The sequence below is a fragment of the Phycodurus eques genome, chromosome 4 (assembly GCF_024500275.1).
Source record: "Phycodurus eques isolate BA_2022a chromosome 4, UOR_Pequ_1.1, whole genome shotgun sequence".
NCBI lineage: Eukaryota > Metazoa > Chordata > Actinopteri > Syngnathiformes > Syngnathidae > Phycodurus > Phycodurus eques.
The window spans coordinates 29383703-29401405 of NC_084528.1; the positions used below are offsets into that span (position 1 = coordinate 29383703).

Sequence of the window (17703 nt, forward strand, 5' to 3'; positions counted from 1 at the left end):
CACCAAAATGTCACAAGACATATGATTACTGAAATAATGACGGTATCGTCTCAGTTCACTCAAATAGACTTCCTCTGGGCCTCTTTAATTAAACACAAAGCTAATATACTCACAAGAAGCAAAGACTTATTGTGTCACATGAACGCCGACAGGTGGCTACAAAGGGGCCTTCTGCCATCTAATGGAAGAGGATTTCATTGTTCTGCCTGTCACTATACATCGCTGCCATAGATCGATGAAGAAAACAACATTTGTAACTAAGAAATATTTTATACAATTTATTACTGCCTCTGATAAAAGTGGAAAAATCAGGGGGGCTGCATTTGTGGCTATGTTGCGACTTACTTAGCTGGTTCTGTTCCGGTTCATGCAAAATGAGGCAAGACCGTAGGAACAGAAGGACAAGATTCTACCAAACTGCAATTCATATTCCAAGTGGGGAGTATGCTTTTGAAAATAGAGAAAATCCATCCGTTTCTGACTGTTTCATTCCTTTGGCAGTGACTTAAACCTAAATTTGTATGTAGGTTGCAACGCATTGTAGTCTATCGCTAACCTACACTAACATGGTACTAAAGTCCTAATTACAGGTGGCGGTAACAATGCAAACCTAGGATGATATGGTTAAGCGTAAAAATAGAAGTAATCTAATAACTTAATTGACATGTTAAGCTTTTATTAAAACTAAGCCTGTCATGACCACAAAAGTAGATTCTTTAGGACTTTCTGGGCTGAGGCCACAAGTGATGACCCCCAGGTTTGTTTGTTTTTTTCCCCTCTCCTCCACACACAAGCCACTTTGAAGGCGAAGCTTCCAATCAAAGTGTCGTATCGGCGTCCACGGCCCCGGTTGTTTAGTGCCCGGAGGAGCAATTGTGCCACATGCAATATTGCGCCCACTTTGTTCGTGCTCAGCGGCCCAGAATAAGTCGCTCATTATGGCGGCCAAGGGGACAGGTTTGGAGTTTGATGTCATGGCGGTAATATAGCCCCAAAGAAAGCCTTCAATGGAGACATCTGTTCAGGGCGGCTTACAGTTACAGCCATCGCTGCAACCTGTGCACCATCTGAACGCACACACAACAAGCCACTGAAGATAGGAACTCCAAAATAATTTCATATTTCTACTTGAATGCATTACGTGTCCACGAGAGCTGAGCGCACAAGCGACACGCTGGCTGCCGCGCCGACCTTTGACCTGAGCCTTGCCGCGATGATCACTTGCTAATTTGTCACCAAGGGCCACAGCGTGCGCCCCCACGCACCGCAGCCTCATGTGCAAGACTCTCTCTTGCGTATATAATGGATTTTTGAAAAACGGAATCACCCCCAATTATCCATAATTATATACATATTTATTTCTTATTACATATATTTACCTCTTTTTTTTTTTTTTTTTTTTTAAGAGGGGACCATTTTTTTTTTTTTTTTTTTTTGCATATTCTAATAGAGGGGGTTGGCGAACTGTCTCCCAATTTAGAGCAAAGGAAATTACAAGTGTATCATTTAAGTGCACGGTGCGCAGTCACATTGCCACACGCAGCCTGCACCGGGATGTGACGTTGCGCTGCTCTTAAAGCGAACACTGATCGGTGCACGACCAAGCTGAGGACAACGGTAGGTAGTTATTATTCATTTATTTCTCGTCGTCATTGTCACACGTGTGTTCGCAGCCAAAAAGCCATTGCCCGTTCGTTCTAATGCGACTAATTGCCGTCGAGTGTCTTTGAATGAAAACGCAGTAAGAATGCATAAATAAAAATAAAGAAAGAAATAAATGGGGATGAAATCTTCCTTCGATATTTAGATTCATTTGAAATGTATTACTTGTATTTCAAGATTTAAAATCTCCCATCCCGCAAATAAAGAGTTTAGTTTCCCGATTTTAGTCTTACTTCACTTTTTGGAATCTTGAAAAAAAAAAAAAATGATAGCTGATTTGAAAGAATCTTTAAAAATGCATCATGATAATAATAATAAGAATACAATTTAATTGCTCGATGTCAAACCCTATATTAGAATGACTTCTAAACGTTGCCAGTTATTAGCAACAAGTGTAAAACGTGATGGAACGTCATCTGTTTGTAATCAACATTTGCACCTGTACGCCATAATTACAACAAAGTAAATAAATAAAGTGGTCATCCCTATCATTTTTGTTTTTGTGTCGCCGCGGGCAAAGTAGTGTGGATTAATACTTGGAGAGAGAGAGAGAGAGAAAAAAAAAAGATCGTGTCCAAATGTAGAAAGACAAAAATTAATCAGGCAGTCCATCTATCAGGCTGTGCAATAAAGGAAGCGACATGGCCAAGGCAGATGATGTGATGAATAATCCCTGGTCGTTTTAATTAACTTTTCCCTGTCCTGTCATGACCAAGCTGGTCAACAGAGGCGGTCAATAAGCATGTTAATATCAAACAAATAAAAGTGCGGATGATTAAAAACCTCCCGCGTTATTAAATTTGAAATTCAAATGAAATGTGCGCGTCGAGTGCGCGCTGCATGCAAAATAGAGCAGGACGAGAGCTTTTGCCCCCACCACCACCCCCACCCAAACTTCCTATGACGTAACAGCACCTTGACACCCCCCCCCCCCACGCAAAAAAAAATAAAAAATAAAATAAAAATAAAAACATGTCACTGTGCAAATAAGTGATGAACCCCATTCAACAGATGCAACATTTACATTTGGAAATCCAGCCCGAGCCAAAGAGCGCAATCATGTATTCCCATAAATAATCCAGACGCCAACATTATCCATATTGCCAGCCCATGCGTGGGGTTGCTTCTATTTTGTTGAATTTTTGCAAAAACCTGCACCTTCTACTCATCGAAAGCGCCAACATAATTGACGTCAATTATGCGAAAGTGATTTTAATATAGGATCACACGCGGGTGGAGAACAAAGCGGCCTTTTATATGTTGCGTGACTTTGTGTATATTGAGTTAAAGCAGAGAAATTGGAATTTTAATCTGCCATGTGAAAAAGACGTTCTGAAGATGTTTCAGTCGAAGAACTGCAACACAACAGTCAAGTTTAAAAATGATACTTTGCATTAAAGCAAAAAAAAAAAAAAAAAGGAGTGAGATTTGCGTTAAAGAAAAACTTTTATTGACGCTCTGCTCATCCTTCCTTGAAGCAGTTTTCTTCTAATTTATGGAAAGTGATGTTCTGTAAAAAAAAAAAAAAAAAAAAAAAAAAAAAAAAAATTCTCAATAAGTGGCCCCCTAATTCCTCCCTCCTTATTCACTCTCATTTAACTTTACCTTCCTTCCGCTGTCTTTTATTATGGAGGGGGCGGCCTGGGGGGTGGAGAGGCCCGTCTATTGATGACCTCACGGGGGCCGCGCGGCGGCCGAGCGTCGCGCTGGAGCCGCTGATTGGACGCCCGTGTCACAGCGCCACTTCAAAGCCGGAGAGGAGCCGCGGGACCGTGGAAGAATGGGCGGAACGCATCATTGTATTGCACACCTCTAAAAAAAAAAAAAAAAAAAAGAAAAAGGAAGAAAGAAACACTGCTCGGATTCATAAATATAAAAAGATCCTCCGAGGAGGGCTGTGTTTTTTTGTGTGTGATGGCAACTTCACTTCTAGGGGTGAGTCTCCGAAAAGGACTTTCTTACTGCTTCAATTGGTTCTTGTCATTGGCTGCTCCTCTCCGGCTTGGATTTTGGGGTGGGGGTGGGGGGGTGGGGGGGGGTTACGCTGTAAAATTTGCGGGCGACCTTACAGCAAAGTCAGTGTTTAGCTTCTATTTTGGGTAGATGGGATCAAAGTTGTGTGTGGCGCTCTTCTCTTGTTTGTAAAACTTTGTCCAGGTACGCAGGTCGAGCGTGAAAGCGTCTTGTCTTTTCTTTTCTTTTCTTTTCTTTTCTTTTATTCCCCCTACCTAACTTGCTGCTTTTTCGTGTGTCCCCAACATCCAGGAGGAGCCGAGGTTGGGATCGACTCCTTTAGCCATGTTAGCCGCAACATGCAACAAAATCGGGAGTCCGAGCCCTTCGCCGTCCACCATTTCGGATAATTCCTCCTCGTTCGGGAAAGGCTTCCACCCGTGGAAGCGAGCCGCCGCCGCCGCCGCCGCCGCCGCCGCGGGCGCCGGCAGCTGCAGCCTGGGCTCCGGCCTCTCCGGCTTCGGGGTGTCCCGCAACGGCTCGGCCATCTCGGACTCGTTCAGCTCCAACGGCTCCACGGGCTCCAGCGCCTTCTCCCTCACGTCCGGCGCCTCGCCCGGATCCCACTTTGGCAACGACTACTCGGTGTTCCAAGCGTCCGTGTCCAACGGCTCCCAAGAGTCGAGCCACCAGCCGGTGTTCATCTCCAAGGTGCACACGTCCGTGGACGGTCTGCAGGGCATCTACCCGAGGATGAGCGTGGCGCACCCGTACGAGTCCTGGTTCAAGTCGTCCCACCCCGGCATCCCCGCGGGAGAGGTGGGCACCGCGGGCACATCGGCCTGGTGGGACGTGGGAGCCGGCTGGATTGACGTCCAGAACCCCAACGGAGCGGCACTGCAGACGTCGTTACATTCCGGCGGACTGCAGACGTCCTTGCACTCCCCCCTGGGCGGATATAATTCTGAATATTCCAATTTGAGCCACTCTGCCTTCAGTACAAACCCCTCTCCGCACCTGTTGACCACCGGCCAGCACCTGATGGACGGCTTCAAACCGGTGCTCTCCTCTTATCCGGACACCAGCCCGTCTCCGTTAACCGGCGCGGCGGGTACGATGCTCTCCGGGGCTCCCCCGGCCTCCTTAGCGGCGTCCCCGCGCTCGTCCGCGCGGCGCTACTCGGGCAGGGCCACCTGCGACTGTCCCAACTGTCAGGAGGCGGAGAGACTGGGACCCGGTGGCGCCAGCCTGCGGAGGAAGGGCCTCCACAGTTGTCACATCCCCGGCTGCGGGAAGGTTTACGGGAAAACGTCTCACCTCAAGGCGCACTTGCGGTGGCACACCGGCGAGCGGCCGTTCGTGTGCAACTGGCTCTTTTGCGGCAAGAGGTTCACGCGCTCCGACGAGCTCCAGCGACACTTACGCACGCACACCGGGGAGAAGAGGTTCGCCTGCCCGGTGTGCAACAAGAGGTTTATGCGAAGCGACCACCTGAGCAAGCACGTCAAGACGCACAGCGCCGGAGGGTCGGCGGGCTCGGGCTCCGGGGGGAGCGGGGGCAAGCGGGGGAGCGATACCGACAGCGAGCACAGCGCACCGGGGAGCCCCCCGTGCCACTCCCCGGACCTGTTGCACCCGGCCGAGGCCAGGCAGGGCGTGCTGGGCATGAACGGTCTCTAACTCCGTTCCAAGTGTGTGCGAACCACGAGAAAATGTTGGGGACGTTCTGTGAGGACATGGCACCGGTGGACATTATTGCACTTCGTGCGCAATGTCAAATCGCGAAAGTTACACGTTTCTCAATAAGGACACGCTGCACGAGTGGGTGCACAATGTTCCGTCTGTCAAAGAAGCCTTGAGAACTTTCTGTGGCACGAGGAGTACACTACTTTGCTCGATGTTGCATTTAAAGGCCAGCGCATTTCTTCAATTACATCTTTGGTACACAACGTGCAACGTCATAACTGCCCCGAGATGGGCGTGCCGGGGAATACACTTTGCTGTATGCACATCGTATGTCGTTCGTTAAAAAAGGGAGCCCATGCAATTTGTGCATTTTTCACATTTTTTTTGGGGGGGGGGGGGGGGGGGGGGGGGGTGGGGCGGGGCGGCGGGAGTAACGACTAGACAGTGGACAACATTTAGTGTATGCACAAAACTCCTAACTCTAATTTATTGAGAAAATGGGCCGATACATTTTTATGTACGGGCATTAACGTGTATATACTTAAGTATATGCGCAATACGTCACGTCATTTATGAAGAAAATAAACCTACACATTTTTCTGTATGAAAACGACAGTGTGTATATACGTTGGTGTATAGCACATTTTTTTTTTTTTCAGTATAGGCACATTAATGTGTATACCTATTCGCAACGATTCAGGCCATTTATTGAGAAAAGAGGCCCCAACATTTTTGGGCGCAGTGGATATTTTATGCACAATAATCCATCATCATTGACTGAGAAATGAGGCCTGCACACTTATATTGAAGTACACTTGGTGTACGACGCTCCATATCATTTGTGAGGGGAAATTTAGGCCTAAGGAGGAGACAGTGAACATACAGTATGCTCCACCATCAGTGTCATTTATTGAGAAAATAGGCTATAAACTTTTTTTTTTTTTTTGATTGACATGTTGCTGTTCCAATTGACATTTTCCCGTGTAAAAGTGCTGGGGGAGAGGGGGGGGGGGGGGAAAAATAATAATAAAAAATAAAAAAACTAAATAAAAAGTTTGGTTCATGCCTTATTGTGCATTTTTGCAGGGGCTGCAAGCAAAAAAAAAAACAAAAAAAAAACAAAAAACAAAACAAAACAAAAAAGAAGTGTGCTGTCGTACATTTTGTTCACGGGCAAACTCTGGCACTTTATTTTACCGACAAGGAGAGATGAACATATAGTTCGGTGTGGAAGAAATAGAGTATAATTATGGGCTGGTTTTGTTATATCTGACCACTGCCCACATACACTTTGTGTCCAGTCCACATGTGCGCCAAGGCAGGTTTGCAGTTGAGGAGGTCCCTTATTGGACTGCAAAATGTGCTGTAAATATTGAACCATGTAGGTTAGAATATACGCCCATGTCAAAGGTGAGTAATGTATTTGTCCAGGAGACGATTTTGTATAGCGATTTCTAGTTGTATATGGACTCTAGTAAATATTTGAAAATATACGGATATGTGCTTTGGATTTTTTATTTTTTTTCCCCCATTTTTGACATGATATGAAATGTATTGTGGGGAGTTCTATTTAACCACGAATTTTCTTGTATTTAGGGGTCTCTCATTAGGCGCACTTTTGAATTTATTTGTAAGCTTTGGAAATGAGTTACTGTTTACCCACTTGTTTTTTTTTTTTTTTTTTTTTTTTTTATTTAAGTAAGCATGTTGTAAAGTGATTTTAATTTTACAATGATATCCCTTTTTGTTTGTTGTTGTTTTTTTCTCTCCTGAGAATGGCTTTTTATGTGAGCCACGCACTCAATAAAGTGAGTAAGGACTCAGAATTATTTTGTTGGGTCAATGAAATGATTGGCGATGAAACTAACTAATTAACTATTGGAAATCATTCTGTTTTATTTCAAAACATTTTAATAAGGTCATGGATTAGTTCCCCCCACCCCACAAGCACGTTAGTATTAAACAGGGCTTTGTTTTTGTTCCTTAATTAACTTTCAACTCTTAATTAAACGGAAAAATGGGTCAGGTCAGTTAAAGAATCAAAAGCAAAAAAATATTTAATAATTTAGGCTCTATTTGAATCTAAAGCTAAAGAAAATTCCCTCATGCCGATAAAAGAGCAGTTCAGTGCAGTGCGAGCGTTCAATAATTTGACGTCAATTGCAATATTTTTGATTTTTTTTTTTTTTTTAAATCAATTTTGCCATCTCGAGTATACCGATATTGAAAATGTGCTGAAACCGTTTGTCTTTCAAATCATTTCAGCAATCAAAACGTTGTGTTTGTTCCAAATTCAACAGAAACGGTAATAAGTGACAACACGCGGGCAATTAAAGCTAAATATAAAGATATATATTTTCCCCTGTAAATTTGATTTTAAAAGGCAGTTTTGCATTCAAGAGCAAAATGTACAAAATAGGTCATTGGCTGGAAGTTCCACTTTTTTATATAAATATGTAGCCTGCTCAAATAACTTGAAAACACGTCATTTCTAGTTGATACAATAATAATAATAATAATAATAATAATAATAATGTATAAGCAAAACACCTATTTAATACAAGTGATTCATTTATTATCATGATTATAAACTTCAAGGCGAATTCAACTGACTTTCTGCTGTGAATTTGTGTTGCACACACACACACACACACACACACACACACACACACACACACGAGATATTGTGAAACAAATATTAAAAATTCTAATGGCAAACGTTCCTCAACAAAACAACATCCTTGTTAAGCGTGACATTTAAACATTGCTACAAATTGTAATATCGAATAACTGTTTAAAAACAAAAACAAAAAACACTATTTAAACCTCTTAAAGACGAAGGAGGGAGCAGTTAAGGTGCTTCTTCAATGTGCAACCTTTCAGCGCCCCCTACCGGTGGAAATGTTTTGGCCAGACCACATCAATCCTGATGAATTCCCAACTTTCTTCATCATCATACAATTCCAGTCAGAGTTCTAATCAGAAACTGAAACAATGATTGTATAACAGTCAAGGCTCGTTTGTTTTTAACCAGTTTGAATGTTTTTTGCTTTTTTTCCCCTGAAGTTCTCAACTTCATTACTATTGTTAAACTAAAAACAATACGTTCTGATAAGTGCGTTTTTAATGCTGACCAAGCCCAAGTGAATCAAGTTCGGTTTTCAAATATACGAACACTAAATTTAGGCATTAACACTTACAATAGGATGATGTTGAATATTGATGTCCCATCGATCTCATTCTTTACACCCACTCGCAAACTGCCGCAACAACAACAACAACTACTACTTTTCAAAGCCTTTTCCCCAGACAAAGTCACATACTTGGTAACTACCACTGCCGTCAAACTGACCAATCTTGAAGGAAACACAATTGTATAATATTCAGAGCTCGGTAAATCAAGCCAGAGTACTTGTACCAAATTCTGGCAGGGTAACATTTTCGGTGTTTTCAGCCATTTCCAATCATTTATGTAAGCAGCTGGTGCCTCACCTGTTGAACTGCAAGTGAAAAAAAAAATCAAATGGCGAGTTGCAATGGAAAATTATTCACCAAGATAAAATAAAAGGTGTCCTTTCATTTTTGGCTTGATGGCGAACGGGATCCATTTGATTTATTTTCCCTTGAATTCGGGGTTTCCCAACAAAAGGTCGCACAGCACGCCAAACAAGAATGTTACCAAAAAAAAAAAAAAAAAACTATGAATACTTAAATAATGATGATCTTGTCCCAATCCATTGACAAAATTGACTTCATTAATTCGTAAAAAAAAAAAAAACTATGAATACTTAAATAATGATGATCTTGTCCCAATCCATTGACAAATTGACTTCATTAATTCGTTAAAAAAAAAAAAAAAATGTGCATCTGTCTAATTGAACCCAAAGCTGACAACGGCAACAGGTGGGCAGGTTTACTGTACTTTCCACCATCTCGTGGAAGAGCATTTCATTGTTCCGTCTGTCACTACAAGTTGCTGGCAAAGATAGATGACCTAAGCTATATTTGCAATTAATGAATCATAATTGACGCACCATTTGAAGTGGAAATTGCTTTTTGTAACCAGGCGAAAGACCAGTTGAGACCGAGGTTTGATGATCTGGCCAAGCGGTCACAACATACGTCACAAATACAAACAAAACATCGCATAGTTGAACATAAATCAATGAAGGGCAGCAAAAAGGGTCAATTGTCAACAAGTCAAAGAAGTGTCCAATTGAAGTCTGCTATCTGTCTTTTAAAATAGAGCGAAAAGTTCCAAATGAGACAAGATGTGATCATTTCAGCTCTGTTTGCTGAGCGTTCCGAGCAGGAGTAGCATAACTAAATGTCCTTTCACCCTGTTCAGTCCAAACAAGAAGAACAGTACGGTTCAAGATGTCACATGACCGTAGGGGTGTGGTGGCTTGTGGTCCGTGGGAGACAACAACAAATACTGTAAAACGGAACAGAATTAATACCATCGAGATTGTGGCAAAACTCCAAATGGCAGCCCTAATGGAACCGAATGTGACCCAATTTGCAGTTCAAGCAATTGAAAATATGCCCCAAACGTCAAACAAAACTAATTATCGTGCACGTCAGCAAATCTTGTTGTACACAAAATGAGTTCCGCTTATTTATATGATTAAATACGGTGACCTTGTTTTTGAAATTACAGGGGGGCGTCACGGAACAGATTGTCCCATTTTAGAGGTTCCACTGAGCAGAGCGAATCAACCGTATCAATTTGGGGGGTGAAATCCGTGTGACACATGTTCAAGCCTTCTATTGCATCGCTGTTGCTTCATTTGGGACCAGAATGACGCATTTCAACCGACTCAATTCAGGCCTGATCTCAACTCGGTCAAAACCAAAAACGCTTGTCGGTTGGCAATGAAGTGAATGTTAGAGAAATGGCGCCACCGCGTGGCTGAGAAGTGACAACACCTTAACGTTGACCCACCCCCCGTGAGATTCATTTACTTGCAAGCGTATCCAAATGTTTACAAAATAATACAATTTAAAACGTTCACCAAATGTTGAAAAGAGTTCCAACAATGGAAAATGATCAAAACAAAAATGATATACTTATATTGTGAAAATGTAATATTCTAACGTATTAAACAGCGTGGGTCAAAAGTACGTATAATGTCAATGTTTTTCATTCTTTTACATTTACAGTCAGTGCAAATACATTTTTTCAAACCCAGTTGATCTCGTAAATGTTCTCGTTGGACATTGCGACATTCCTCAAAGCTTCACGGATCATTGCGACACTCGAGCTCGCACAAATTCCGATCTGCATCACTTTCAATAAAGTCATGCGTCAAGAATTAGGCTTTCAAAACAGGATTTCAAGGGTTGGACGGAAGGTTTCGGGTTTCAAGTCAGGGTTAGTCTTCGAAGTTAGGGGTTTCGAAATGGGGTTTCCGGCCTTGGGAGAGGCTTTGGAATTAGGCTTTCAAATTGGGTTCAAGTTGCGACGAAGGCTTTTTATTTTATTTTTATTATTTAAAAAAAAAAAAACAATAAGGTTAAGGTTTCAAGTCCGGGTGCGTCTGTCTGTGTGTGTTGACCAGCTGGAGACCCTAAAAGTAGCATTGACCCCCCCCCCCCCCCTCCATCTTCTATCCCTTCCTCCATATTAAGTTATTTTCGTTTAAAATTGCTTAAAATGTACAATAATTTATTCATTTGCTGTATTATCTTTAATCTGATACAAGATGTTATTGGATGTAGGTCTGCATAACATATTTGTTCTGTTGTAGGCCGCTAGAGGGAGAGAGAGAGAGAGAGAGAGAAGTATTTGTTAATTAACAGCTGCATTGCTATGCCACCACTATTTTATTTATTTTTTTTATTTCACCACTAACAGTCAGCCTTCACAGTTAATGAGTAATTTGCTTCATTAGATAACACGGCAGCCGTCCTTGACGGGATTAACTCCAGTTAACCTTCGCTTGGGGTAAGATCACACGAAAGAGCAGTGATACCCAAACAGAGGAAAATCAATCTAAACAAAGCATGTGAGCCTTCATAGAGAACTACAAAGCACTCGTCAACGAAGAGCGGTATTTGCCGCGTTGTGTTCCATTTGTGTTGAAGTGTATTTGTGCGTCGACGTGTTGCCTTCCCGTGCAACCTCATTTGTCAGCGGCACGCTCGCCATGAAAGCCCTCGAAACCGCCGCTCAGTTTCAGGTGTCGTCACGTCTCGCGCGTCCGCGGAGGTGCATTGTGGGAGTTGTAGTGCCGCACGGCGGACAGGCCCGTCCTCCGCCGAGCGAGCGCGTCCGGCTACAAACTCGCAGTCCCAACATGCTCGGTGTGCGTGTGCGTGTGTGTGTGTGTGTGTGTGAAGGCAGACGAGGACACGCTTCACAAGTGCAGCAACAAAGTGAGTCAATGTTTGTCAAGCGGACTCTTTTTCGGAACGCGTGCCCGAGGAAAAACTACTAACATCTCATGCCGACGGTGAGACATTAGATTCCTTTTGATCTCTCGATTTCATCGTTTTATACATTACGGCTCGACCCTGACGTGACCGGTCTAGCTTACGAATTATTAACATGTAACCACACGACACACACCTGTTGAGACGGCAGTACAGTTAAGATCGTTTGTTTACCTGGATTTCATTCATCTGAAATGTATTAAAATATGGTGATAGTGCAAAATGCAGTTGCTGACGTCATTCAAGGCACTGGTGAAAATGGACATTTTCTACACAGGAGAGGACTGACTGTAACGCTCAAAGCCTGACAAGCCCAACCTGTTTTTTTTGTGCACTGTTTGTAAGAAAGCACATCATTGATGACTGACTCACTGTGACATGTCATGAATGGGTTGAATCCTCGTGACGCCAACAAGCGACACATTGACGAACTGAGGCCTTCTTCCACTTTGGGTGCCGTTTCTCTGCAAGACAGGCACAGAGGCTCAGTGTACTGATGAAAAACAAATAACGACAACAACTTCAAACCAAAGTATGTTTTTTTTTTTTTTTTAACATTTACAGATGAAAATATGGCAAACTCCTTGCCGTGTGCAGGGAGTCTTGTAAGAAGCAAATCTGAGGGGACACTGATCGATCTGGATGAAAACGCTCTGAATGGTAAAAAATGGAATGTACCTTCTGTAAATTGTAAGCAAGATTTAAGATCATGTTCAAAGCAGAATTGTTGATAAAATCATGCCTTTTTAAATAGATGGAACTGTGCCTCCAACGCCAAAGAACGATGACAAGACAAGACAAAATCCCTTTTGGAGCAAGCTGTCAGGATCTATTCCTTTCGATGACATTGGACACAACAACTCTGATAACCTTATTTCCAACACATCACCCATATTCCCAGGATCTGTAAACCACCTGGACGCAGAAAATGGGGATACCATTAGCACATCTTCAGATGAAGGCAATGTGGGGAACTTTCTGGAAAAGAAAAACAAAGCCAACAACAAATCTGGGAGATGGAGGAGTGCCACAGACATTTTGGATCATTTTGAGAGGAAGACACCAAAGAGAGGGCACAGCTTCAAACCACCCCAGCCTGTTCTAACTCCTGATTTTGATTGGCTAAAAAATGATAGAGAAGCCTATAAAATGGCTTGGCTGAGCCACAGGCAGTTAACTCGCTCTTGCTTGGACCTAAATCTGATAAGCCAGAGTCCTGGATGGGCTCAGACTCAGGCAACAAACTTTCAGGTCATCTGCAAGATCAGCCATGATGGAGGCACAGTCCAACTGCCAGACTCTGAAATTAGTATGCACGTCCCGGAGGGCCACATCCCCCCGGGTGAAGTTCAGGAAGTTACACTGAAGGCAATGCTCGACCCCCCTCCTGGACTCAACAACAACTACATTACCACTATGAGTCCACTTCTGGAAGTAGTGCTCAGCAACATCAACACAAAGGGTTCAATCTCCTTGAAGGTTAAGCTGTCCGGAGAAGTGCGGAGCGACCCGTTAAGTCAGGTCCTGACCACAGTGTTCGGACTCTTGTCTTGCAAAAGAGAAGGACCCTATACGAGAGTGAATGACTGTGACATTTTCAACAACGTAATGCAGATGAAGCTCCAGAACCTGAAGACGCATTTTTACGTGATAGCAGTCGCAGAGGCCTCAGCCATTCAGTCCACGGCTATGTCAGTCTGGGATTACCTTCACCGCCAAATCACAGTCGCCATCTATGGACCCAGGTACATCCATCCAGCTTTTAAGGTTGTAATAGTGGTGTGCTGTCACGAGGAGGTACCACCAAAGCTCCCGTTTCTGGATATATGTCAAGGAAACAGACTGCCTCCACTCGTGCTGCAGCTTTGGGGAACACATCACCTTAGGACTGACAACCTGCACGACCTGCTTGTCACCACTAGTATCGCAGGCTCTACGTTTAAAATCAAACTTGAGGACAAGGTGAAAGAAGTGAGGCTGAGCCAGCTCAAAATTGGGACAGTGCTGCGTTTACCGGTGGCCTTATCATGTGCTGGTAGCAAAGACCTAAGTCCGTTTCAGTTAGATCTGGAAGTAACTGAAACAAACTCTACAACTGTTGCATATTTCCAGGTCCCTTCCCCTTCTGCAGCACCGATTCGATGTGAAAAGCGCATGCCAAATCACACAAGTGGAAAAGTTGTTGAAATATCGAAAACATCCTCTATTCCTGAGGAACGGGTGTCAGATTTCCCCATATTTAAAGATGGACCTGTGAACCTAAAATGGTATGGTGTGGCCCTAAAGTCAGTTCTCCGTCAGACACACGTGGACTACCTATTGGAGTACTTCAAGGGAGACACGTTGGCTCTCCTCTCCAAGGCGACCGTTAGATCCGTAGGGAATTCAAAGGTAAAGGAGTGGTACATCGGATTCCTTAGGGGCAAGATCGGTTTGGTCCATTGCAAAAATGTCAAGCTCATTACGGTCGATCAGGTGATCGACTTTACCGGCATTCACGGTGACCGCAGAGGTTCTCCTGGACAACATGACACTGCCCTTCAAGAAGCTTACGTACATGTACTCAGCCATCCAGACATTAGTCACTGAGCACATAACCAACTGGAGAGAGTTTGCAGATGCTTTAGGGTATTACAATCTGTCGCTGGACAGCATCACTCGCAGAGTTGCTGAAACAGAGGCTGATAAGGTGGCCTGTGTGCTGGAAAAGCTGAAGGAAGACTGCCACGCTGAGAAGAGTGAAAAGAAATTCCTTCACGAACTCATGGTTGTAAGTAGAGGGACATTTCATTTTTAACTTCCACACCAACAAGACTGTCAACACTTGACAATACATTTTTATTGTCAGACAATACTCAAACACGCTCACCCTCCTCCACCTCTCAGTGACCTCTTTCTTCTACGAGCATCTTATTGCTGTGTTTGTCCTTTAAGAGTCTGTTAAAGATGGACAGCATCAATCTTGTGGCCCAGATGATTCAGAATACAGTTATCCTGTCCACATGCCGTGGAGCTGGGGATTCGATGGCGGGAGCTCATTGACAAAACGGCAAAGCTGTCCAGTGCTCAGATCGCTGTCTATGAGGCTCCACACAGAGGAATGAATGGAGAAGTTGGGCCTCAGGTCAGTTAACCAGCCTTGTAGTTTGCCAGACCTGCAGTTATTTTGATGGTACTCTTGCTTATAACAGGGAGAGTATTCTCTGTCATTACTAGGCGTTCCATGATCAGGATTTTTGGGGCCAGTCACAGATCAGAGAGTTAAAAAAAACGATACCCGATTTATTCTATCTATCTACTGATCTATTTAAATGACATTTACTGTATATACTCGTGTACTGTATACTGAGTATCTTCAAAAGTATTCTCGTCAGGTCATGCATTCTAATCAATCAGGTCAAACCAACATTACAGCATGACAAATAATGGGTGCTAACTTACTGTAATCAAATTACTTTATTGGAATTACTTCACTTCACAAACGTTCGAGGATGATTCGACAGAACGCCAGCATCTTTGCGTACAACTGTTAGTGCTAGCACTAGCTTGCTAGGCTACATATCGTTTTGTTGCCTGCTTGCGAGCCGTATCGTATTAAAAGTACGTGAACATACCTCAAGCAAACCTTGAACGTCCTCTCCCGAGCACCGGTGACCACCACCACACGTTTTCCCCTATTTTGTTCTTACAATACACGTGGCACGATCCACTGTTGTTGCCATGGTAATGAGTGTATCCGGTCGCGTTTGAGTTGACACGGTAAAGGCCAGTGATCGTAAAAGACGGTGGTATTGGAATACAAGATTTTATTGCAGTGTGTTTTGCGGAGCTGATCAATGACATCATTGATCGGAACGGCGAATTATGACACCAAAGCCGATCAGCATAAAATGCTAATTACTGTCAGATACCGATCAAGCCGATCAGATCGGTGTAAAGCGTACTGCCAATGTGGTTGGTGGACCAACTTGTGTTAAGTTAGCGCTTGTTTCAGTGCTTTTGTTACTGTTTGGAGTTGTCAGCAGTGCTCAAACAAAATTTGCTATATGCTAAAATAATCCGGCATGGTTTAATTCAAGGCATGATAAGTGGTGGGTAGCGTGCGTATTTATTGAGTCGGTTTCTGTAGCATGTGATCATTATGTTTAACAAATGTGTATTTACAGCTGTTGATTTGTTTTAAACACGCCTTTAATGCATGTTACAGTTTCCAACAGTAGGAGCAGTTAATGAAATGAAAAAGTATGTTATTGTTTACCAATGTCTTACAGTTAATGTGGAAACCTGCCTACGATTTCCTGTTCTCCTGGAGTCAACGTTATGGAAACCGTTACAGAGACGTGATTCAAGACCTCCACCTGGTCCTAGATAAAATGAAGAATCCTGTCACCAGACAATGGCGAGAACTGACCGGTGCCCTCATCACAGTCAACTGCCTCGATCGCTACAGGGCCTCAGCATACCGAAAGACCTAAGCTAAGCACTTTTGCAATCAGAGCATGATAATGTCCCTGCACTTAGACTTCTTCTGTTTGTTTACTGTATGTCTTTGTCCTTTAACTGCAGCTGTGATCAGCATGTCTTGAAAATAGATGAGGAGAGGAGAAAAAAAAAAAAAATAAAATAAAAATAAAAAATGAAGGCCAGTTTTCCCAACAGGACATTGTGTTTATTCTTTTACCCATAAAATGTCAACATTTATCAAATAATTATGATTACAACATGTATTTTTTGGGTACTTTGTGTTTACAGACTACTTGTTCCTTTTGAATATAAGTCACATCACTATTGTTGCGGTAGATGTTTAGATATTTGCATCAGTTAATCTGAAACACAAAGCATCTGAATTGAGACACCAAGAAATGTGAAACTCATTTACGTGCATTAACTTATGATTTATATGTACTTCCTGAATGCTCTCCTAACGTGATAATGAACAGGTACCTTATATTTTGTATTGTAACGTTATATTTTTCAAGGAAACATTACTTCCTATACACCATGTTGCCAAATGTTTTAAAGATGCACTATTGATCCTTGTAGAGTGGTACCAAGCTTGACACAGAAATGAACTGTTGCATTTGATGGAAACATTCACTGAAACTAAACTACCTGGAGGAATCACATTTTAATAAAAGAGATCTTTGTAACAGTTTGGTGTCATGCATTTTTAATTGGTCTTCCTGCAGTGGTTTCAGTGGAGATTTATCCCCCCACCCCCTCCCCTCCATGTTTGCTTTTGCTAACACTGTTTGTTTAAGCTTTAGTTTCAGTTTTTATCTTCACTGTCTTTACTGGAGCACACACTGCTACAATGAATTGACTTTGGCTGACTGAATGTGCCTGAGCCTAAATAAATCTGCAAATTATAACAGGCAACAGAGCCAACTGATTGCAGAAATGGACATTGACAGCAATAGTAGAAATGTGCAGAAAAATATATATTAACAGAAGTGAACATTTGAATCATCTTTATTGTTATAAACAAGGAAATATTTGTCACTGGAAACAGACTACATATAAAAAAATACATACAATCAGGATTATATACACAAACAACAAATGTGTGCAAAATTTAACAATACTGAAATGAAAAACATTTTAGCTTACTGTACTTTATTTCCTACAATGGCCAGTGGGAAGAAAAAAGATCTTGTATTGCGCAGTAGTCTAATTCCAGGGTTTTAAGACGACCAGAAAACTGAAATGTCAAAACAAAACAAAACAAAACAAGAAGTGCACTACATTAACATAAGATGAACAACTCCACTAAATTCTTGTGGGAATTAGCCCACCAGATTCACCTGATTTATGAGTGGAGTTTGGAAATGGCATTAAAAAAATGACAGCATTTAGAATTATTAATTATTCTAAATTACATTTAATTTTTTTAATTTAACTAATTAAACAGTAATTTATTGCCTACTACTGTATACGGCAGTACATTCTCCACCCTAAATTTTAAGA

General features: G+C 42.5%; 2 protein-coding genes across 3 annotated transcripts; both read left to right on the forward strand.

Moving 5' to 3' along the window:
* The first annotated feature begins 3533 nt into the window (after positions 1-3533).
* On the forward strand, positions 3534-5671 carry sp8b (sp8 transcription factor b). Of its 2 annotated transcripts, none has more exons than XM_061675831.1 (2): positions 3534-3597; positions 3928-5671. In XM_061675831.1, exons 1-2 carry the CDS (start codon positions 3577-3579, stop codon positions 5293-5295), a joined length of 1389 nt encoding a protein of 462 aa, XP_061531815.1. In that variant the 5' UTR covers positions 3534-3576; the 3' UTR covers positions 5296-5671. The 2 variants fall into 2 exon arrangements, with proteins under 2 accessions (XP_061531815.1, XP_061531816.1); XM_061675832.1 differs by lacking the exon at positions 3534-3597 and adding an exon at positions 3766-3819.
* Positions 5672-11435: 5764 nt separating this feature from the next.
* Positions 11436-16888, forward strand: macc1 (MET transcriptional regulator MACC1). The gene is given in 7 exon segments (XM_061675141.1): positions 11436-11679; positions 12301-12396; positions 12491-14235; positions 14237-14506; positions 14671-14739; positions 14741-14860; positions 16008-16888. Coding segments are annotated over 7 exon segments (2733 nt in total). The 5' UTR covers positions 11436-11450; the 3' UTR covers positions 16212-16888.
* Positions 16889-17703: the final 815 nt, after the last annotated feature.

What these genes read in the sequence shown, in the direction of transcription:
- sp8b (XM_061675831.1), top strand. Translation starts at nt 3,577, where the DNA reads ATGGCAACTTCACTTCTAGGG. An exon ending in TGGCAACTTCACTTCTAGGG is followed by an intron (nt 3,598 to 3,927) that starts GTGAGTCTCCGA and finishes CCCAACATCCAG; the next exon opens with GAGGAGCCGAGGTTGGGATC.